This window comes from Balearica regulorum, chromosome 24 (genome assembly GCF_011004875.1).
Source record: "Balearica regulorum gibbericeps isolate bBalReg1 chromosome 24, bBalReg1.pri, whole genome shotgun sequence".
NCBI lineage: Eukaryota > Metazoa > Chordata > Aves > Gruiformes > Gruidae > Balearica > Balearica regulorum.
In genome coordinates, this window is record NC_046207.1 from 3,628,291 (window position 1) to 3,651,105 (window position 22,815).

At 47.6% G+C, this 22,815-nt stretch overlaps 1 protein-coding gene across 7 annotated transcripts; it reads left to right on the forward strand.

The window, feature by feature from the left end:
- Window positions 1-4,007: 4,007 nt before the first annotated feature.
- ETV4 (ETS variant transcription factor 4) lies at window positions 4,008-22,643 on the forward strand. 7 transcript variants are annotated; one of them, XM_075775309.1, is made up of 12 exons: window positions 4,008-4,135; window positions 4,233-4,329; window positions 4,575-4,622; window positions 10,517-10,570; window positions 14,224-14,350; window positions 14,968-15,126; window positions 15,524-15,768; window positions 18,094-18,168; window positions 18,265-18,333; window positions 18,708-18,880; window positions 19,936-20,037; window positions 20,703-22,643. In XM_075775309.1, the coding sequence occupies exons 1-12, from the start codon at window positions 4,091-4,093 to the stop codon at window positions 20,922-20,924; spliced, it is 1,416 nt and encodes a 471-aa protein (XP_075631424.1). In that variant the 5' UTR covers window positions 4,008-4,090; the 3' UTR covers window positions 20,925-22,643. The 7 variants fall into 7 exon arrangements, with proteins under 7 accessions (XP_075631424.1, XP_075631426.1, XP_075631428.1 ...); XM_075775311.1 differs by having other exon boundaries at window positions 18,711-18,880; XM_075775313.1 differs by having other exon boundaries at window positions 14,227-14,350.
- The last annotated feature ends 172 nt before the right edge of the window (window positions 22,644-22,815 follow it).

A 22,815-nucleotide genomic window follows, 5' to 3' on the forward strand; every position in this document is an offset into this window, starting at 1 on the left:
TCCTCCAAATTTTTAACCAACAATATTTTTACTATTTCAATTTTATGAAAGCAGAAGGAAAGATTCCTATAGATCACTGAGGAGAGCACAGGACACAGGAAAAGGCAGGTAGACAGACAAACTGATTTAAAGCATGATTCATCCCCCAAGGCCATTGTTGTCATCAAGGGATAAATCAGAGCCTGGCCTTGCTCCTCTGCAGCAGCACCAGTTTCACCTTGGGATACTTAACTCACCATCAAGATCAGCCCTGCCATGATAACGAGCGCCCCGTCCTATTACTGCGGCTCCTGTACTGCTGCTTAATGGTTCCTTTGCTTTTAAGGCGACGCATTACGTGCTTTTTGTTTCAAGCCTAAGAGCTCATAATAGAAGTGAAATGTGTCAAATATAATTGGACTAAGTTGCCCAGACGAGCGGAGGAAAAATATTTTTCTGGTTTTGTGAATGTTATATTTATTTTCTTTTTAGCACTAATTATTGCCTGGATACTAGAACCCAGAGGTAGCCTATTGAATCCTACTGAACGGAGTCAGAACGTTTTCTAGAGACAAAAGGAACAATATATCAGTTTATATTAATGCCAAACTCAGCTAATTGAAACTAAAATATCCTTTTCTTAAATCTCTTGAGCTTGACCCAAAATCATGAGGCACTTTAAATGATACATTTAGCAATTTAGTTTCATGTGTCCCTTTGCTTTCTAACATTTTTAGCACTGGGATTCGAGCTTTCCAGCTTTTTACTGCTAGTAAATTCCTTTGACAAACAAAAGATGCTAAAACCTGACTCTACTCTAGGAATTTGGGTTTGAAGGGGGGGGGGGGGGGGAAGCTATAATAACATAAAAGTTGTAATATCATGGCTTCATCTGGAAGCCCCAAGTTCTCAGAGATTTTCCCTTCAGCGACCAGTATGTCTAGCCCTAATTAATACTGTCCTTCTAATTAGGCTGTGTGGCATTTTTTACAAGCTTAAAAGCAATAAAAAACCCACAATGTTTGTCCCAGATTCTGCCTCCAGGCAGCCCTCAAAAAAAGCCTTTTATGTAGTTCGTCTTCTGTACAGTACTTTTATGGGTGTCAGGAAAATTCCAGGTATCCTACGTAGGTATGCGCAGACATAAATACACATACCTATGTAAATATTCACATTACAGAAGGGTCCAAATACAAATGCGGTTGAGTTGATCTTAATTTAATTCAAATAAATAGAATAAGTCGATGATAGTACTGGCAACAGATCTCAGTCACAGGGAAAAAAAAAAAAATAGCATTGCTGCCTGGTTAGTACAAGTGGTGACTTCGCTATGTCAACGCACGCAGTCGGTCGCTGCAGCTCATATCTGTGCTGTGCCCTTCTGCTTTTCATTCACACATACGCACTCATGAACTGTAGTGACCACTCTGACTAGGAGTCACAGAATCATTTGGGTTGGAAAAGACCTTTAAGATCGTCAAGTCCAACCGTTAACCTAACACTGCCAAGTCCATCACTAAACCATGACCTTAAGTGCCACATCTCCAGGGCCGGTGACCCCACCGCTTCCCTGGGCAGCCTGTTCCAGGGCTTGACCACTCTTTCAGTGAAGACTTTTTTCTTAATATCCCATCTACAGTTCCCCTGGCACAACTTGAGGCCATTTCCTCTTGTCCTATCACTTGTTACTTGGGAGAAGAGACCAACATCCACCTCACTACAACCTCCTGTCAGGGAGCTGTAGAGCGATCAGATCTCCCCTCAGCCTCCTCTTCTCCAGGCTCAACACCCCCAGTTCCCTCAGCTGCTCCCATCAGACTTGTGCTCCAGAGAGTCTCTAGTCCCTCTTCACAGTGGCAGGGAATTGAAAAGACAACTGCGCTGAGACCTAAGGCTCCTCCTGCATCAGCAGTTCCGTTGCTGCAGGTTGAATAGGAAATTAGAACGTCATAAAGTAAATAAATATTACAGTAGAAAATCCCATCCGGTTTAGAGTTCAGAGCACAGCCACATGTTGAAACCACATTTAAAGTAACAAAGGTTCCGTTATCTCTTAACCAGGAAATGTCGCACTAATAACTGAGAGGCAAACTGCTGTTTTGCTGTGATATGGATAGGTAAAAGTGCAAAGCATGGGTAGTTGTTGACACTTAGACTCTGTAAGACATTTAAAGTATAAATTACCTAACAGCAATCTGACTGACAGAAATACTCTTTTCCAGTTCTCTGATCAAACTAGATTAAAATTAACACCCTGAAGAGATTGTTTCAAAATATACGGAGCAGAAACCAGTTCAGTAAAACTGAAAATTCAGAAGATTAACTCATATGCTTCAGTGATCTTCTCAAATCAGAGCAAGTTTAAGTTCCAGTGCTGCATTTAAGCACATGTCTACAATGTCTGGGAGTGTGAGAGCAGTTGCTGGATGTAAACCTCCTGACAGTGAGCGTGTTCTCATTCTGCTCCCATAGACATGTCAGAACTGTGTTCCGGTCAGGTTTCCTGCTAGAGTGGGGTCCTGGGAACACTAGAGCTGTAGTCCACTAGCAGAAAGATCAAAATAGATCTTGACTAGGTGCTTGAACATATTATTTGGCACAACAGATACCCCTTTCATAGTAAGGGTATCAGTACATCACACTGGTGGGGTTATCAATGGAGAAAACATGTCCAAAATGTACAGTTTCCATTTAGCCTTAGGGATAACTTTCCCCCTTTCCTTCTTTTTCTCTTGAGTACCTACTTGTCTTCCAGGAGATGACATTTCATGAGTTATTATCTTCTTTTTGCTGTTACTGATATTTTTTGTAGGATAAATAGGATCAATAAATACGATCATGGGACTTTAAAGGAGAAATTTGAAAAAATAACAGAATGCATGCACACAGCACAGAAGACAGCACCTGGTATGCACAAAAGCATGCAAACCCACTTTTTTTGTGTGCAAATCCCAGGACTAGATTTTTATTTTATGTTCTCGTCCCTTAATATTTGTAAGAGTAAAAGTGATTTTGGAAGCCAGGGCTTTAATTATTTGCACTCCAGATGCATAAGTGAGGGTGGGTTTGGGTTTGTTTTTTTTTTTTTTTTTTTTTTTTTTCCAAATCTTGTTGAAACTTAAAAGAACTTCCCCAGAACAGAACCAAACATACCTGAAAAATTTTAAAATGACTGCAGTGTGCATGAGAACGGGCAGGCCTGGTCGTGTGCCACGCTGGGTGGGAGTCTGAAAGTGCAGGCTAAGCATACTTCTGCCATGCACAGTTGGCGTAGTCGGAGCGCCTTTGCAGCCTTTCATGAATGAACTTCGGGAGGGTTTGGTTGGGTTGGTTGGGGTTTTTTTTATGAATGGGAGCTCCGTACTTGAATGAATACTGGAGTACTGCGATCTGATTGGCCCCGAAGGCTAAGGCAACTCCCACTTCTCACTGGGCGAGAGAGAAAAAGAGCTGGGATTGGCTGGCGCGTCCCACCCCGGAGCTTCATTCACAAAGTCAATGAAACAAAGGAGCAGGCGAGCCGAGCCCGTGAACGAGGCGATGCACCAATGGGAGGCCGCCCCTGGGCGCGCGACGGCCTGACCGCCCGGGCGGGGCTGCTCCGGGCTCCGCGTGGGCCGCGGGCCGCCGTCGGGTGAGGGGCGGGCACGGCACGGCACGGCACGGCACGGCACGGCACGGCTGTCCCGGGGCGGGCACGGCACGGCACGGCACGGCACGGCTGTCCCGGGGCGGGCACGGCACGGCACGGCACGGTTGTCCTGGGGCGGCGGGGGCTCGTCCCGGCTGGGAGCTGGGGGGGGGGGTGTCCGGTCCCGTCTCGTATCCCCAAGTTTTGGCAGCTGCGGAGCGATCGCCGCCTCTCACGGACGGCGGGAGGGACGCGGAGCCGTGCGGATCGCGCTGCCCGCCCGCCGGGGAGGGGGGGGGGGGGTCGGCGGGCTGTCCCGTCCCGTCCCGTCCCGTCCCGTCCCACCGCGGCCGCTGACTTCGGCAGGTGGAGGCCGCCCCGCGGTGCCGTCCGGCCGCCCCAGCCCGCCGCGGGCCTCCCCCCGGTGCCCGCCGAGAGCCGGTAGCCCCGCGCCAGCGGAGGTAGCCCACGGGCGGCAGGATGAAGGGGTACCTGGACCAGCAGGTGCCGTTCACTTTCCCGCAGGTGAGTGGCGGCTCCGCCGGCCGGGGGGGGGGGGGGGGGGGGAGTTGCTGGGCCCCGCTCCGGTCGGGGCCGCCGCACTGATGTGCTGCCCCCGCAGCAGCCCCCGGGCCAGCCGGCTCCCGGCGGCGGAGCTCTGATGGGCGCTGGGAAGAGACCTGGGGACCCGGGCTTGCCGCCGGCGCAGGATTCGGAAGGTAACGGGGGGGGTGGAGGGATGGGGATGGCGATGGGAATGGGATGGGAATGGGATGGGGATGGCGATGGGAATGGGATGGGGATGGCGATGGGAATGGGATGGGGATGGCTTCTGGGCAGGGACCGGGTCCTCCCCCTGCGCCTCCGCCCCCACCTCCTCGTTCCGCCCGGCACCTCCGGCTCTGGAGCATCCCGCTGTCCCTCCCCAGCGCTCCACTGAGGAAAGCTCTCCCTTCCCATGCAGACCTCTTCCAGGACTTGAGCCGATTCCAAGAGACTTGGCTGACAGAAGGTAGGCTCCTTCCCATCGCTCCGTTTTGGTTTGTTCGTCTTCTGATGTTTGTGCCGCTCCTTTGCCCGGTTCGCCGGGCTCCGAACGGGAAAGTGGGGTTTTTTCAGACTTGCCAACCTCTGGCTGGTGGAAATGAAGACGCATGAATCACGCTATTGTGCTGGGTATTTGCTCATGAATGGAACTTGGCACCTGGCCCTCGTTCCTGGTTACAATTTGAGTTTCAGGCTACTTGTAACTGGTTCGATTTTCTGCTAATTTATCACTTAATCTTTACTGGTTGCCAGAATATTGATATTTTCTTAAACAAACTATAAGCTGCTCTTTTAATTTGGGGAACAAAGTGCTTCTCTTAACTTGTTTGTTTGGTTTTAAAGATAATTCTTTGAAGGGACCTTCCTGGAATTTACACACTGTTCACTTTGGTGTCTGAATTTTTTGGCCTTTTGACTTCAAGGAAGAGAAAACTTAAAATCCCAGGGAGTCCCGTTAACTCTGAGTGAAACCAGTTTTAAACAGTAGGGTGAATTTCCTCTAATTCCAGTTCTACAAATGATCCGCTTTCTAGAAAATTAACTACTTATCCTCGATACAGACTCTTGATAAATATAAAAGTACTTACTGTGATATAGGTACTTAACAAATATTTAACAATAATAATATAAAAATATGTGTGGCATTTTCAGCAGGGTTATTTCCCCTAATTTTACCACAAGTGAAGGACAATCCTGTCCAACAGGTTTTTGAGTTGGTTGTGGGGGGTTTTTAAGCCTCCAAAAAAGTGCCAACTAAATAAGATTATTGAAGGAGGGAAAAAAATCAAATTATTTATATTCATTTTGAAACGAAATTATGTTGATCGAGCAGTGTTCATGAGTTTGAGGATTGTAAGGATGAAAGAGAAATTACCTGGAGGCTCTTCCAGGATTGAAACACTCACCTAACTTACATCAGAGCAGAAAAGCAGAAAAATAGGTATTAATTGCTGGTCATCTAATAGATCTGCTGAATGCGCACACATGCTTCAGACTGGTTTCTCGTAAATCTTCAAAAACCTTGAGCTGCCAATAAGATAAATTTGCCTCAGAATTGATTTCTGGTAGAGTTTCAGGTTTCGGCTTTCTAACGTTTGATATTATTTTTAGCTCACTAATCTAAAGAATTTGCATAAAATCATAGAATCTCTCCGATATGTCTGTCAGTAGCGGAGCGTTGGAGCGAAGGTCACACATGGTCTCGTCGCACTGTATAGAAAGACGTAATCTGCTATTGTACATCATTAGTAAATGATAATGCAAACCCTATTGCTTTTTTGGTGTTTTAGAGTATAGGCAGATATCCTTTTTTTTTTTTTGTATAGTTCATAGCACCTAGTCAGAGTCCAGGTGAAATCTTTGGGAAATTCAATGGATGTATTCTAGCTTATGATTTCAGACCGCATATATGGGAAAAATTTTTCCCATGGTGACTCCCATTTCCAGACTTTTAACAAGAAAAGTTGCCCTCCAAAGCAAACTATTGTTTGTTTTTCTGTATTCACCGGTATGTCAAATGATTTTCCTGAATGAGGAAAATATATATTTTTTTTTAGTTAATGTCTTATACATGTCTATATGTTAGCATTTGTTCATGAGATGAAGGCAACTGAAAAACTTAGGAGGACCTTCCTAAACAATGCAAGAAGAAAAAAGAAAATAAAGTGAAAATATGAAATCTGTTATTTATTCTCTGCCTCTACCACATTTAGTTAAGAAATTTAGCTATTTTATGATTTTATTTTCAGTTCTTGGCGTTACTTTTGAAATAAAAGAAAAACAAACCTAGGAAGGAAGCAAACTGGAAATACAAATTCACAGCAATCAAACAGCCGTATGAAAAATGTTAACAAATTTAAACCACGTGTACATACGTATGTGTGTGTATGCGTCAACATATAGATTTGTGTGGTTTCATTCATGGGGATATCTCGTTGTTAAGTTTTTAGAATATTTTTAATGGTGTCCGTGAACACCTGATTTCTCCTTTGCAGGGTAAAAGACTAATGTCTGCATGTAGACAACTCTTAAAAGAAACAGATGCTGAAAAATCCTAGGTTGCTAAAAATCTAAAGTTTTCCTCTATACCATTTTTACCAGAATCTGTTAGAAGGCAATGATGTGAAGCTGGCAGTTGATAACTGTATGGAACTAATTTCAAGCCAAATCACTTACAAAAAGTGATTTGTCATTCAGAGAAACAAAACGAAACCAAAAAAACCAAACAAAAACCCCAAACCTTCCCTGGGGAAAAGTTGCACAGATAGTTGTCTGTGCTAATTGCAAGGAGGAGATAACGCGCTGCTTTGTTTATCCTTTGCCAGGCAGCTTTAGTTCTGGTGCTCCAGCTCTTGACAGCAGGGTGGGAGATGCTGAGGCGCACGGTGCTGCACGCAGTCGGGGTGGCTACGACGAGCCCGGGCTTTGGGCGCTTGAGCCTTCTAGTACAGGACCGTAGCTGTCTGCGAGCATCGCTGCCCAGCGGCGAGGCGGCGCGCTCTCGCTCCAGCCGTGCCCTTCATTGCACATCTTTTTCTGTGGCCCGTTGCTTTTGGTCCGTAATTTTCTCAGCCAGATTGTCGGCAACGCGATAGACAGTAGCAGCCTCAAGGCAGTAGGCTGCGAAATCAAGCTCAGCTCATACGATGCGCTTCCCATTATTGATTCTATTACAGTGTTGCTTTTTAAAGATGAATTTTGTAGGGTTGGTTGGGGTTTTTTTCCCCCACCTTTAATCGTTTATATTTACAGTTTGTTGTCATACAGGTTATTTTAAGGAGCGGTGATTGCAGTGTGAAGAGCTCGGCTAGTTCCACTCTAATCCACCGCCTGTTGTTAATGCAGTGTTATTCCCTAAGGTTTATTTTCGGCATCTCTTGTTCAGCTTAGCTTCAAGTGACAGAGATTAGCGGGCTTCCATTCCTCATGTCCCTTTACTTTGACTACATCACCTTCTGCTTTAGAGCTGAGGGAGGGCAATCTTCTGTCCATTCCACAACAACAAAACCTCTAGGTTTGTCTGTTATATACCAGCAGCAGCATTTCCTTCAGCAAGTTTGTGAGAGATTTTTGTGAAATAACAACCTGCAGCAAGCTCTCCCTACACTGCAGTAAAAGGGACGTAGAGGTAATTGTTAGAAGTACGATATTTTTGTAGTGTTGCAGGTAATATGGCAACATGACCTTTCCCTTAAAAACAAAAGTTTCTGATTTGCATGGTTACGGAGAAGAACTTGCTAATATGAATCTCGATAAGCTCAGAACTTTGACCTTAACTAGAAATCTGTTTGACTCCATCGTATTTTGTTCACCCATGATCTGTATGAGACCTCCCATACTTTCAATCCTTTGAGTTGGCAATATGTAGTAATTCCTACTAGATATTTTTCTTTACTATTTGGGTGTAAACAGTTGAATTTGAGGTGTTATTATGGTCTATCTTTATTTATGAACTGATACCTAGTGCCAGCATTATTCTTGTTTGGGAATATCTTCATAGCTTGGAAGGAGTACCGTTTTCTCGGGTTTTACGTCAGAGAAAGATTGATATATGGAAGAACGCAACGCAATTCTAACACAACCTGTACTGCCGTTAAGGTTCTCCCCACAGTTTCTCCCAGGGCACACCCAAAAGCTTCGTTCTTTGCCAGACCCGAATTTACCACGTTAGTTGCTGTCTCTGGGGAAAGGACTGCTCAGGAGGTGGGCTGGGGCCATAGCTGAGCTAGGCTCCGCGTAACGGAGAAAAAAGAGCTGCGTATTAAAATACAGGCTAATTCTGATCAGTAACGTGTTCCCGACATGAGGATGGTGTGCCTCTCTTGCTTTCTTTTCTTTCTGTGGTAGGGGAAGAATGCAAAGGTATTTGTAACTAAATACAGGTGCTGCTGGCAGGGAGAAAGCCAGGTCGGATCACTTGCTTTGGTGTCCTGTTGCTTAAGTGATTGTGAGATGTGCTTCAACAAGACCGTACGTTCTAGACTGTGCAGGCTGTCCCGGAGCACTGTTCTGTCTTGCTTCTCCAGCTCTTGCAAAGGAAAGGGAGGCACAAACCGTCTTGTAGAATGGGGTGAGCGCAGTTAGAATGGGGGTGCACAGTTGTATTTACAGTTGGAACGTTTCGAATGACTCGTTCCCTCTGTGAATGTGCGAGGGCAACGTTGGTTAAAGCTTTTCTCATCAAATAAGGGAAGCAGGAGCTAGAGAAGATGATGTGTAGCTGATTCCTCTGAAATCAGAAAAGCACCCATTACATATACACTGTTTCAACACAGGAATTTTCATATAATAGCACTACGGACTATTACAACATTTGATTTTTGTACGTTGGAATAATCTCTCAAGGACACATCTATGTCCCTTGCTGAGTCAACCTACAGGTGAAGAAAGACAATAAAATTCTTTTCCTTCCTCTGTGTCATTTCGCTGTTTTATTATATATTTTGCAAAGGCTTCAATGCCACTGAGATGTGGGCCAAGGCCGTACTGTGGTAGGTGATCCGTGAACAGAATGATCTAAGCTGGAGCTCGGGAAAGGCAGGCAGCTGTGTACAGGCAGATCAGGAACTGGCACAAATGATGCCATAAGGGTCAGCAGAGCTGCCGGTCTTTGCCAGCTACCAGCTTCCACCCACCGTTACATCTTTCCTAGGCATCGCAGGAAGAGTTCTGCTATTTTAAGTTTTCATTTAAAATAAGTATTTACCCCAGGAAGCGACGAAACGTACTGTGAAGTACATAGTGAAGGGTTCTTCTAGTGCCTCCGTTTTGGAAGCTGCGGGAAACTCTATCCATGTGGGCTTTACAGCTTTTTGCAAAGTCCAGTCGTTCATGTAAATCAGAATAAATGTGACCCCTTGAGTTATGAAGTGGCATCAACTTATGAAGCGTGCTGTTGATTTTTCGAGTCGACAGACAAACGCAGTGAGCCTCACCCGGCGTTGAGCCTGGAGCTTCTTAACGCTGAGACGCTAACGTCGTTAACTCTTCCACTGCTTACCACCTTCAGCACCGTCTTGTTCGGGTGAGGTTGGCTGTTCCAAGGTCAATGAGGCCTCTGCAGATTTTCGGATATCTTTGTTAGACAACCTTTGAAAGACTCAGATACCTTAGACCTTGCCGTTTTTACTGGAGTTGTACCACCAGCGCTGTCCGTAGGGCAGATGCCTACGAGGAAACTTTACCGGGCTGATTTGTGGGCAAAGGGCGGGTGTTTGCTGTCCGGTTCTCTTTGACGACACCAGCACCTCCTCTTACATTTCCCATTTGTGAAGTCACACCCGTGTGCAAGGCACTGTTAACCATTTCCCTCTCCTGCTACCGGATAGTTTTGTTTTTTGTTTTTTTTTTTTTTTTCTTCTGAAGTGTTCTCCTCTGCTGATTTACAAATTGTAGCCTATTCCACTAGCGCCAAGCTATCTGCTGCTTCTGGAGCTACTGAAAAGCTTGCATATGAAGGCATAGATATTTCCTGTTCTGCTCACCACTGGCATAGCCTTTCCAAATTTATCAGTTGGTTGCAGTATTTTTTCTATGCTAAATGCTTAAAAAAAAAATCTCTGCATGTTATGTTTCTAACCAAAACTGTGAACCCTGAGCTAAAAAAACCTTGCTGTTCTTATTTCCAAGGTAAGGGAGGAAGAAACTGGCAGCTGTTAAGGGGTAAATCTGCAGGCAGAAGAACTGTATTCATTAATCCCAAAGGGAAAAACTATCCTTAGTCATTGAAGTACGTCCCAACAGAAAGCTCAGATCTTTCCTGCATAGACTTATTTCTGTCTTGCTGTTAATTATACCATACAAAATGCCAAATCTAATTTTCCTCTCTCTCTCCTTTCCTCCCTCCCTCCCCTGCGGCAGCTCAGGTTCCAGACAGTGATGAGCAATTTGTGCCTGACTTTCATTCAGAAAACTGTAAGTAGCACGGGGGGGTGATGGCACATCTCGGGGTGAAGGGCAGGATACACTTAAACCAAGCGAATACCTAAATGCAACACACAGATGTTGAGGCTAAAATACTCATTTTATTCCTGCATTGCTGTGATGGTGACAAAAAAAGGAAAAAAAACCAACAAAATTTAAAACAAAAACAAAAAACAGGTTAACTGTCCACATCTGGACAATGCAAAAGTATTTTTGTGGGGGGTAACTACCACAGTCCCTGCTGCAGAGTGGGTTCAACAGATGTGCGGTTTAGTTGGTGTATCTGCGAATAATTAGGCAACCCCGAACAGCTGAGAAAATGCATCACTGTCGCAATCAAAGGTAAAATGTGTGCTACTACTCCTCCCAAAGCAAAAGAAATCGGACTGCACGTGGAATTATAGGTGCTGTGTCTCCTGCAGGTGCTTTTTGGGGGCTTTGCTCACCTGCGTGGCCTTTGGCAGAGCATCTGGTGCCAGCACGGCCCCTGTCAGATGATGGTCCCGGCTGCTGCCCGCCACCGCGCGACGGCACGGTATCCCGGCAGAGATACGCTCGCTAGCTGCTGGCAGGAACTGTCCCCTCAGCAGCCTGGCCGCGTTTGCACAGGAACGTACAGGCTGTACCGCAAATGTTTGCTCTGAGAACTGTCAAAGCACCTTACAAAGGAGCTGAACGTCGCACAGGTACAAGAGTACGTGTAGGAACCTTCCACACAACGGCCGTGACAACTCGTTCTGCTTTTCTCACGTTGAGCCTGCTTCAGCCGGTCCCCACAGCATGCCACCATTTCATTCGGAAGGTGCTGCTGGGTTAAGACCGCTTGCCCGAGGCGAATGCAGAGGGTTCTGAAGAGCTCTGTGCTGCAAACAGCCACGGGAACCCGGAGCCTGCCGTTTGACGGGCACCTCAAGGCTACTGGAAGATGCCTCACCGTTCCCCGAGCGTATAGATGATGTCTGGCGGCTGAGGGTCGAGATGTCCGTTTAAAGCTGGTGCAGCCAACTTTGGTGCCGATACCCCTCTCTGCCCAGGGCAGTTGTCCCCATGAAAACTAAAATGAAGCATTTTTTACTGGTTGTTCTTGTCTACCTCCTTCCCCTGGACTTGGCCCTGCAGCACTGCCGGGCTTGTTCTCTGAGTCATATATCTTATTTCTTCCTCTTTTTGACCTAGAACTGAGGAGAGGGCTGGCCGCACGTTTCACTCTGAATGAATGAGTGACTGAATGAGCTAGTTGTAATGCGATAGCCCGTTCCAGCTATTAGGGGCCGGAAAGAATTGGCTGCTCCTACCACATCTAGCTTCTTCCAACTTCAATGGCATTCAGTGTACTGGACAGAGCAGTTTTATATTTTTTTTCCCCCCTCCAAGGCTCAGCCAACCCATCGGCATTTTTAGATGGCTTCGATATATCTGTTTACTCCATACATTGAAAAGAGCCGCTGCAGACAGAAGGGAAATAGATGCCTCAAGCATAGAAAGACCCCTTTTTATTTCAACCCTTCCCTGGGCCTGGGGTGTTTGCACAGATGCAGGAGTGTCCTGCTTGGGATGCTGAATCCATCCCAGGTGTGGGACGGGCCCGCTGGGTCAGCGCACTCCCGCCTGCCGTCGGTGCGGACGGTGCCAAGACCCGTTTGTGAACTCTGCTACGATTGATGGCAGCTCCGGGATGGGCTGCGGGGGCCGATTGTCCCTGAAATGGAAGTAGGAGCCGGAAACAATAAGAGGCGCTGGTATCTTACGGATTTATTTATCTATATTGGTTCTGTCAAGCTTTTGGATCCCTTTGGGTGCTGGCGTGATGTAAAGATGGGCTTTTCTAGTGCAGGCTGAAACCGAAGGCAGGTAAAAGGAGTCAGGTTTGTTTGGGGTTTTTTCCCCTCTTGCTGAGAAAATTAATTTTGGGGAGGGATGTTCGCAATGGAAAGTGGCCTTAATATCCAGACAGCAGCGGCCCTTTCTCCAGCCCTTTTGATAGCTGTTTGCTGCAGCACTTCTGGAGGGACAATTAATCGTTTATGTGAGAGAGAATTAGCTTCAGGATGGCTGAGGCATGCACAGCTCAGGTCAGTCCTGAAATAAACTCAGCAAAAATATGAGGTCTTCACAAATCAAGATGTTACTTTCCATCCTTAAAACCGTAATCACAGCTCTGAACATCCCAGGCTTTGTAAGCAGCATCGTCTCAGCTTGAAGAGGCAGGAGGAGGCGGAGGAGGACTGGAGCTAGCCTTATTAAAAGCTTGCAGTTGTGATTTGGAGGGCAGAGCTTTCCCATATTTGAAAAACAAGCCTAGACCTACATACCTTTCTGGGGTTACTTTTCTTTCCTTCCTAAGTGCCAGTGACCTCCAACAGCAGCAGCAGAGCCCAGCAGCAAAGGTGGAAGATGCTTACCACGTCCTTCAGCCAGGATAAGCTTTTCTGAGGAACTAGCGAAGGAAGTTTTGCTCCCTGCTGGATTTAATTAAGCATGAGAAGTTACAATACCCATATTCTACTGCCTGGTGCTATAAACTGCAACCCACATTTGTTATTTGTGAAATTCTAACCAGCCCAGAAATATCCCTCCTCGTCTGCATCAGGCCACGACCACAGACCAGTGCACTGAAAATGTAAAGGAACCATTCTACTTTTTTCCTGGACTGTCACTGGTGTTTCAGATGAGCAGAGCGGTTACGAGATTCCCTGGATCCCACATTTAGGGATGTGGGACTGTTAGCATAGGAGAGATTCCACAAAGGGAAACCTATGCTTGGAAATCATACGGGTAGCTGCTGGGTGCCAGCGTGGAATCACAGTTCCCCCGTAGGAAGCCTTTTTGCTGAGTGCTAAAGTATAAACCTGATACAATTAATGAAATTAGACACTTCAAAGGGAGGCTGCTGGGGGGACTGCAAGCTGCTCTTCCACCGTTGAGGTGTATTATAGTGAAAGCACGGACTCGGAAGTCAGGCTTCTGTTTTGTACTGTGCTTTAAGACAGACGCAGTTCCTTTGGAAAAGGAATTTTAGCTATCTAAATTGGTTAGGTGCTGCTGGAAACATTACTTGTGTAAGGTGTCTGTGAGCAAGTTAGCCTGGTGACAGCCCATAATACTATGCAATACGTATTTTCCCACAGAAAACCTTCAGCTTTTGCAGCTGCGTCTACAAAAACCTTACATTTATTTTCCCACGTTAGTGCATTATCATTTAATGCAGTGCTACCTGGTAACACTACTCACGAGACACGCTTACTGGGTATGTCGATGAAAGAGCATTTCGCATGATGCAAATCAAAATTTGCTTTTATGTGTTGAAAAATAGAGTACGTGCATGCTGCCCCTTTGATGTAACAGCAAATGTCCGTCGCAGCCCTGAGCAGCTCAGGAAATAATACCCACTCTAAATCCTTTTCAAAGTGCTCTGGATTATCACAGAGCATGTTAAGATTTGCTCTTATAAGGTTGATGTATCATACAAACCTTACGAAACCAAGGGCAGAGCTCAGGGAAGTCCAGCGAACAGTTGTTTCTTGCAGAGCCAGCCGAAGAAGGACAAGGTGGTGGCATCTCAACTGACTTTTTACTGGCTGATTAAAAATCTCTCTCCGCAAACAAGAAAAACGTCAACTTGATCTCTCGTTTCTCTCTCCCAGTAGCTTTTCACAGTCCTCCTGCTAATATTAAAAAGGAGCCGCAGAGTCCCTCCTCGGACCCCACGCTGTCCTGCAACCACAAGCAGCCATTCCAGCACCGCAATGGCGAGCAGTGCCTTTACGCCAGGTAACGCAGCTTACACAGGGGAGGGACAGGAGCTGTCGCGAAATCAAGCGCTACTGCGTTATCCAATAACGAAGGGTTCTGGCAACAATCTGGTCTGTCTGCTGGGTAAGGGCAGCACACGCTGCAATGTGAACGGACCAGTGGGTCAGCTCCTGCAGCGGGGTCGTGCTGCCACTTATTGCACGGGGTAGCTTCACTCTCGAGTAGAGTAGATGTGGGCTTGCCTCTTTTTTCTTCTCCCTAGCGCTGTTCCTCAGCCATCCTGGTGCTAAGAGTAGTCTTGACATCTGTCACGTGCCTCACTCCCCATTGCTTTCCAAAATCTGTCCCTCGAGGAGCTCCCTGACACCATTGCCCACAGTCCCAGCTATTTGCCCGAGTTATAGAACAGCTTCCTCAGCACAGACACCTTCTCCGGTTTTCTGCTCGAAGGGTTATTGCTATCGTGCGTGGGGGCAACGCATAATCAGAAAGGAAGGAGTTTACGCTGGGAGTTTTCTGGCGTAGGTGGCCGCGCAGAGGGACAGCGTGTCTGCCTGTGACGCGTTCTCCCCAGGTGCTGCCACAATTCCTCCTCGGAGAACTGTAATGCTCCAATATCTGTTTGACTGTCCCAGTGCCTATGATCAACCCAGACAAGTTGGAATCAAGTCCCCCAACCCAGGAACCCCGATACAGTCACCGCTCCAACAGTTCCCTAGACAGGACAGGAGCTTCCTGACCCCTGCGGGGCCACCCCACCCCACATCCAGCTGTGGATACCTCGACGAAAACAGGTGAGTTACTGCCAGGAGGAGGCAGCCACTGCGAGAAGGATTGCCCTCCTCGGTGGTTCAGGGAGGAGGGGCTGCAGCATCCAGATTAGAGCGCTCAGTTTCCAGCGGTCACAGGATCCCCCCCATGCAAAGTACCTGGGACTCACCGCTGCTGCCTGGGGTTTGAAGGAGAAGTCTGTAACCTTTAAGCTCATCAGATGCTGTGGAATGATGGGCCGCGTAGCTAGCTTTGGAAACATCTTTCATCGGGGTCCCCTGCCCCAGTGTACGTGCAGCTCCTACAGCCCTAGTGACGGGCTGAGGCCGAGGAGGTTCCTGTCCCTCAACCAGCCCCGCGCCAAGGCTGAGATCGGAGGGCCAAGAAAGCAGCCGTGCTGTGTCCTCTGCCCTCTTCCAGCTCCGCATACCAGCCACCTGTGGAGATGTGCCGTTCCTTCCCCTCCTCCCAGGGCATGGCCCAGGAAGACCCCGTTGCCTATCAGCGCCAGATGTCCGAGCCGTGCCTCCAGTACCCTCATCAGAGCTTCAAACAGGAGTACCACGACCCACGGTACGAGCAAGCCAGCCGGGCGGGCAGCAGCCATCGGTACCCAGCAGCTGTGGTGATCAAGCAGGAGCAGGTGGACTACGTGTACGACTCAGGTAGGCAGAACTAGCTCTGACTGCGTCAAGCAGGCATCGGTGGGGGTGAGCAACCTCCTGGGTGAACATCCGTAAGCGGCGGGCTTTGGGCTTTGAAACAGTACTACCCCACCTTCAGGAGCACGTGTGGCCTGGGAAATTGGTTGTGTAGAAGGAAAACAGTTGTGTTTACTGCATCCAAGAGAAGGCTGGGACTTTACTCTCCGTACCGTGTTCTGAGAAGGACTTTCAGGTAGATAGTGGAAAGCTCCGACAAGATATAGGAGCGAGAAGGTGATGTCAAACCCATTCAAACTAGATTAAAGGCGTGTGGTTTTTTCCTGAGGGAATAAGCAGCCCTGGGGAGACTCTCAAAATTCATAATTAGCCCACTGACAATCAGAAATGGAGAGAAGTATGTTTCACGGGGAGTTTTTGTCTTCAGGGGATATATGAGCTGCTTGGTCGTGGAAAGGGAGAGGAATGAGGTCAGCTTTGAAGAAATTATACTGAAACACGTTCTTTAAATGGCAGCAGAAAGGAAGGAATCAAATATCTTGGAGCTTGTACAGAAAAGCTGTCTCAGATCCCTGCAGCAGGAGGGGACCTGCAAGCGCCAGCAGAGGAAAGCTGCAGGGATTGCTCCGCACAACGCGGAGCTGCAGCTCATGACGCTGTCTGGCCCCGTGCCTTTTCCCTGGCTGGAGGCAGAAGAATTTAATTCACAAAATGGAGGCAAAGATGCAGCTCTCCCAGCCCAGCTGGTGGGTGTCAGCTTTCCCCGCTGAGGTCTCTCACGCGCCGCTGACACTCGGAAATTCGCTGCAGTAGGTTGCCGAGAGAGCTGCTGCCCCATTTTGGAGCTTAGCGTGCAAGATAAAGCAGCTTTGTTCTGACAAATAGATCTAAAAAGTCTAAAACTGAAACAGTCTAAAGAGACTTGGGTGGCTAACGATAAACTGGCCAATTCCAAGGACAGGCATGAGCGCGGAGCAGGGTCTGGGTAGGCTCGGCTAAGTCCAAGTGTGCTCCTCTTGTTGTGCCAACCTCCACCTGCTACTTCCCGTAGAAACAGGGGACCCAGAGCAGATAGCAGAGATTTCAGAGGCTCGCAAGAGAAAAAGAAACTCTAGCATTCCAAAAATAGCTCTCTAGATACCAGATCAATCAGGTAATCCTCTTATCTTTCCACAAGGGATAAATCTTATTTTTTCAGCAGACCTGTCCAAAGACTTGCTACCCTGACATCACAACACTCTCTTCTAGAGGGAACGTTATTTCTGGTTTCCTGGTATTTTAATGGACATTTTGAATTGTTTCCTTTAGCAGAAATAAATGCATAAATAAAAAGCTCCTATGAGGGTACAGAATCCACCACTGTGGCTATGCTGACGTTACGCTTTCAATGGGTCCTTCTGTCCAGACAGGGGAAGAAAATGTGCAATCCCAGAAGAATGCTTTTTTTTTTTTTTTTTTTTTGAGAGAGAGAGTAGTTTACGATTGTAATAGCACACAGTCTGTCAGGTCAGAGTACCCTTCTGCCCTTAGCATCAGCGAAATGTCTGCTGAAAGCAATGGCTATACACAGGAGTAGGAGGGAAACCTGAGGTAAATCTTTCCAAAGCTCCCAGTTACAGCTTCCATTGCAGCTGTGGATGGAAAATAGATTTGATTCAGAAAATGCAGGATTCAGAAAACACAAAATATGGAAGATATAAATTGCAGTGCCCAGGCAACGATATATGCTGCACAGAGATCATGAAAAGACTTTCTGCTTGTTTCCCAACTCAGGCTATTTATGTTTTCTCAGCTGTTTGTGAGAATGCCCTATGATGACATGAAAAAGCCAGGCAGACATAAGATATCTGAAATGATTGGTGAGACACTGTCTGTAGCAAATATTCAGATGTTGCTGCTCTCCATTAACATCATCAGAGTAACCCTGGAAAAATGTAATGCCTTCTCTCCCGTGAAAACAGGAGCGGGGTGCGTAGTTAGCTCAACCTAAGACGAGGAAGGGGTGTCATACAAATTTACCCCGTTGTCCAAGGTTTTGAGTTGAGAGTGGTGGATAGGTGACTGACTGGCTGTGCTGGCTACTCTGAAGGAAGTCATGCGATAGTCCCGCAAAAATTTACTCATGTAATTCATGATCGGAAGCATGACGAAGACGGAGTTGTGGGGGGTGGCCGGGACATAAAAAGTTATCAGTCTGCCACTAGCCCTTTGGGAGGGCCCTGAGAGGACACTGGTTAGACAGCTGCACTTACCTGTCCACCTCTGGAGAGCGAGATCATTCTGCCTCCCCAGCTTTTTACTTAAATGACTTTGTTAATTGTTCCGTAGATGTTCCCGGATGTCCTTCCATGTACATAAATGCTGAGAGCTATCCGAGCCATTCAAATACAGAAGATACCTTAGGTAAGAAGCTCAGCGACTGTCTTTCCCCTCCGTTGTATTGTTCTCTAGTACGACCCTGTCTTTGTCTATGACTGCATATGTTGCTTTCGCTTTCAGGCTGCAGCTATGACAAGCAGATGAGATCCTTTACTGACGATGTCTGTGTTGTTCCAGAAAAATTTGAAGGTCAGAGAAAGAATGGCTTCCAGTTGGGGTGTAAGATAGGGTTATCCAGTATCTTTGCTAGCCACTTGGCCACTGTCTACGTAGTTCATTACACTGTGTTCTTGCAGGTCTCTTAGCCGTGGTTCATACCTGGCTTTTTGGTATCCCATCTCTAGAGCTTTTTTAGCAGCAAACAGGCCTTCTAGCATAAGTAGCTTAATTGTGAGGTTCATCAGAGCTCCTCCTGGAAGAGCTGCTGGTGAATTGGCCACTCTGATTTATGTGAATGGAAATATTCCAGGTAAACATTTGTGAAATGTGGTTTGGTTGGGGTTTTTTTTTTGCAATTGGTTTTGCACTGTTACCCTTAGAAACACCTTGTTCGTTCTTCTCAGCAGGAGACATCAAGCAGGAAGCTGGAGGATACCGGGAAGGACCTCCATACCAGAGACGGGGATCTCTCCAGCTCTGGCAATTTCTTGTGGCTTTATTGGATGATCCAACTAATTCCCACTTCATTGCCTGGACCGGTAGAGGGATGGAGTTCAAACTCATTGAGCCAGAAGAGGTGAAACCCTTTAGCTTCTCTACAGGCTCAGGGGGAGCAGCCACTGTTTCTGGGGCTGCAAATCCCCAAGGGGCTGTCCCTTGTCAAGGCTCCTGCCTACCAGTGGTACTCACTAGACCCTGCAGCAAGCCGAGGTTTTTAGAAGAGGTCAAAACTCTTGGGTGACACAGATATCAGATTTAAGAAAGGCTGCTTGTAAGTTTAGAGTCTCAGGAATGCAGCGAGTTGAATTACTCACTGCCTCCACTTCCCTAGACACGTCAGTCTCAAGTCTGCAGTGACTTGCGCTGTCTTATCATGCTCCATATTTGAGGCTGCCATTGAGGTTTGGAGTTTTGAACCCTACTGATCACAGTTTTCATAAAAATCTGGAAGAAACTATGTCCTAGTCTAAATATATTTTTATATCAAAATGATATTAACTAAGGTGTAATTTCTAATGCTGCCATGTTCCAGAAAACCCAGTGATAGCTGACAACTTCTGGGAGATGTGTCTGCAATATCTATTCACATCTTGCTCCAATCAGAGCTGCGTTTAGCACCGTTCTCGCTACATATCAACCTCTACAGGCACTTTGAATGCAGATGAGTTGTTTTGGTGGGCTGACATATGCTTACAACAGATTGCTGAGTCTCATGGACAAAGGTGAAAATCTTGTAGTAGGAGGAAGAAAGGCACATGGGTCTTCCAAGGGAGGTGTTCCCCTGTACTTGGGCTCCTGGTAAACCTCTGATCCTTGAAGATGAAGTGTAGCATAGGATGAAGCCATCCTTCAGCATCCTCAAGCTTTCAGAGTACTGGAAAGTGAGGAGAAGTGGTGCCAGCAAATGAGCTCTGTAGCGGGAAGGAGAATGCCTCTCTCTGATGTAGTACGCTTCAGCTGGAGTTCTACTCTTCCTGTGGAAAAGCTGCTAAATAATTATTGTTCGAGTCTATTATCTAAAAAATATTTGCACGTGTTGTGGTACTGTTCCTCAAAAGACAATCGGCTGGATAATGCTCTTTTGCCCTTGGGTTCACAGGCATTCACGCACTGCGATGCTTTATTCTCCAGGTAGCCAGGCTGTGGGGTATCCAAAAGAACCGTCCAGCCATGAACTATGACAAGCTGAGCCGATCCCTTCGCTACTATTATGAGAAAGGCATCATGCAGAAGGTCAGTTTGCAAAGCAGATGGAATTTTTAACGCCTTTAATGATGCTTCTCTTGTTTGAGATAGGAAGTCTTACAGGTACGGAACGCACTTGAGCTAGCCGGGCATCCTGAGCTTGCTTTCCCCGTAGGTTCTCTTTGCAGCATTTAAATGAGAAAGTGCAAAGGAGCCGAATCTAGGCAACGTATGGGAAATAAAGCAAAGGGGAGTCAAGATTTCACGCTTTTTCTGTATACGTCTGCAGTCAGGTGAGTCAGAATTTATGCAGCTGCAAGGACATATAATCAGTCCAGACTTGCTGTTGGTGAGAGGAAGGCTGCCGGGGGTTGGTCCTGTCTGGTGGGGGTGGCCTCTTCCAGATCTTTCAGATCCAGGGCACTGGAGAGGATAACTGTGAGCGTAATTACGTCACAGTACAACTGGTCAGGGACTGTTGGTGCTTTTGCTACCCGGACAAAGGGTCAGCTGGCAGCATCCCGTTTCCCAGGAGCTGTTCCAGGGGAAACCAGAGCAGCAGCAGAGAAGCAGGAGGACGGCACCAGAAGTTTACAACTCCGCTGTGTCTCAGGGCAATGGGCGAGAGCAACCAGATGTTTTTGCAAGCTTTCTCCACTGCTGAGGAGCATTGCCTATGTGCCTGCAGCATTCATCTCTCATCTTCCCCGCAGGTGGCCGGAGAACGCTACGTGTACAAGTTTGTGTGTGAGCCCGAAGCTTTGTTCTCCCTGGCCTTCCCTGATAACCAGCGGCCAACGCTGAAGGCAGAGTTTGACCGGCAGATCAGTGAGGAGGACACAGTCCCTCTTTCTCACCTGGATGAGAATTCCACTTATCTGCCAGACCTTGGGAACCTCCCTCCGCAGCTTTACAGCAAAGGCTACACGTACTAGCAGTGCTGGGAGCACACGGTGCCACCCTCACTTGTGTATATAAGGAGATGTCTGGTTAGTATTCGATCAGTATAAGCGTTTTTCCAGGCCAGCCTAGGGCAGCACTAATCTACGAATACCTGCTTCGGTCAGGAATAGTGTTCAGGTGCACACGTGGATAATCAGCTGACAGTTGGCGGGGCTCTTGCGTGCTTGTTAGAAGACCCTCGTATTTGTCAGGCTGGGACTCGTCCTGAGCGATGCAGACACCTTCCGAGCAGCGGAGCTGCAGCTTCAGCAGCGTGTCAGGTAATTGCTGCCTCCAGCCGGCACAGACGGGCCTGTCGCAGTCCCTCTCTTTGGTGAGGTCGGAGAGGCCGTCCTAACTGGGCTTTTTTTTCGGATATGAGGATGCTACAACGCTGCTGCTGACTCCATTCCTCCAGTACATGTACTGAGCCTCTGTCTAACCCGTCCTCAGCTAGGGATGGCCCTGACCCACGTGGCCGCCCCTCAGCAAGGCCAGCATCACCTTCTTCCCAGGATGGCCGTGACACAGTGGTCACAGATCGTATACCTTCCCTGTGAACTGCTTTGCGGGAAGGGGGAAATACTCCTTGTCTTCTATGTGCATGCTCCTGCCTCATCACCTCCTCGAGCCGGGCCGTCCGGTATTTAGGCTCCCTGAGCAGGGCAGCTGGAGGCACTGGCTGGGGTCACAGCGGTTCCTGGAGCACAGGTGCTACAGACAATTTAGGGGATGGACGGCTGCCTGACTGCGTTGGTCTGGGGCGCAGGTCAAAGCCAAGGTCACCTTCAGGGAAAGGGACTGCAGGAGGCAGCCAGGCCTGAGGCACCAGTTCATCGTCGTGTTGGGGCTTTTCCGAACTGAACAACTTCTGTGAGGACCATCTTCAGGATCTTTGAAGACCTGTCAGGCTCTTGGGTGTGCCCATCCTGGGCTTGGCTAGAAAATCATCTGGCGCAAGAAAAGAACCTGGTGGAGGCGCATTAAGAAAATGCTTTACAAAGTAACCTAAACCATACAGAGTTCTTAATATCTGAATTTAGACTTAACCTCCACCAATATTTGCATGTTTGAGGGAAATCCTGATGTGTTGGAAAGGCAGCTCTCTCTGCAGCCCAGTGCAGCGCATGCAACTTAACTACCCTTTGACTGGTTTTCCACAATAGTGACCATCTACAATTGGCACCACGTCCCCGTTAAGAGGTGCCTCACTTTTTAATTAGCAGCTCCAACCATGTGCCCAGTTAGACAAGGAGCAGTACAGCGCAGCCATACAGAAGCAGCCTGTTTCCTACTGCTTCAGAGTGATGTTCCAGCTGCCCGATACGGAGCATCGCCAACGCGGTAGCCTGTAGAGGAAATTCTGTATGTTGATTGAAAGCCTGATTTCCCCCCATGACCCTCCCCTGCATGGCTAATGCCAACCCTCCCAGCCTTGTCCCTGGGCACAAGGGCCAGGAAAAGCAGCTCTCGCTGCCTGAGGAGAGGCCAGACGCTCCGAGCAGCTCTGCCAACGCCTTTGCGCGCAGCCCAGAGCCTTGGTGTTGCGGCAACTCCCGGCCCTCCTGCCTTGCGCTGCTCCCACCTGGCAAGCACACTTCCGCTGGTGCCCCAGAAGCGAGGGTGAGAGGGAACCCTTCCATTGGTATAAGCTGCCTTTCCTATTTATGAGTGTAAAAATACTATAATTAATAAATCGGTCTATGTCTTTGGCCAGCGCACCTTCATTCAGCCCCTGGCTAGTCCTCCCTTACCTTCTGCACTTGCTTTGCCCATCTCCTCAGCACCAGCTTGCAGCTTCGGGTAGCTGATCCGGAGCGTCCAGAGCTGCGTGTTTACTTGTGAGTCTTGGTAGAGTTCAAGAAATGAACACTTCGCTCCCTT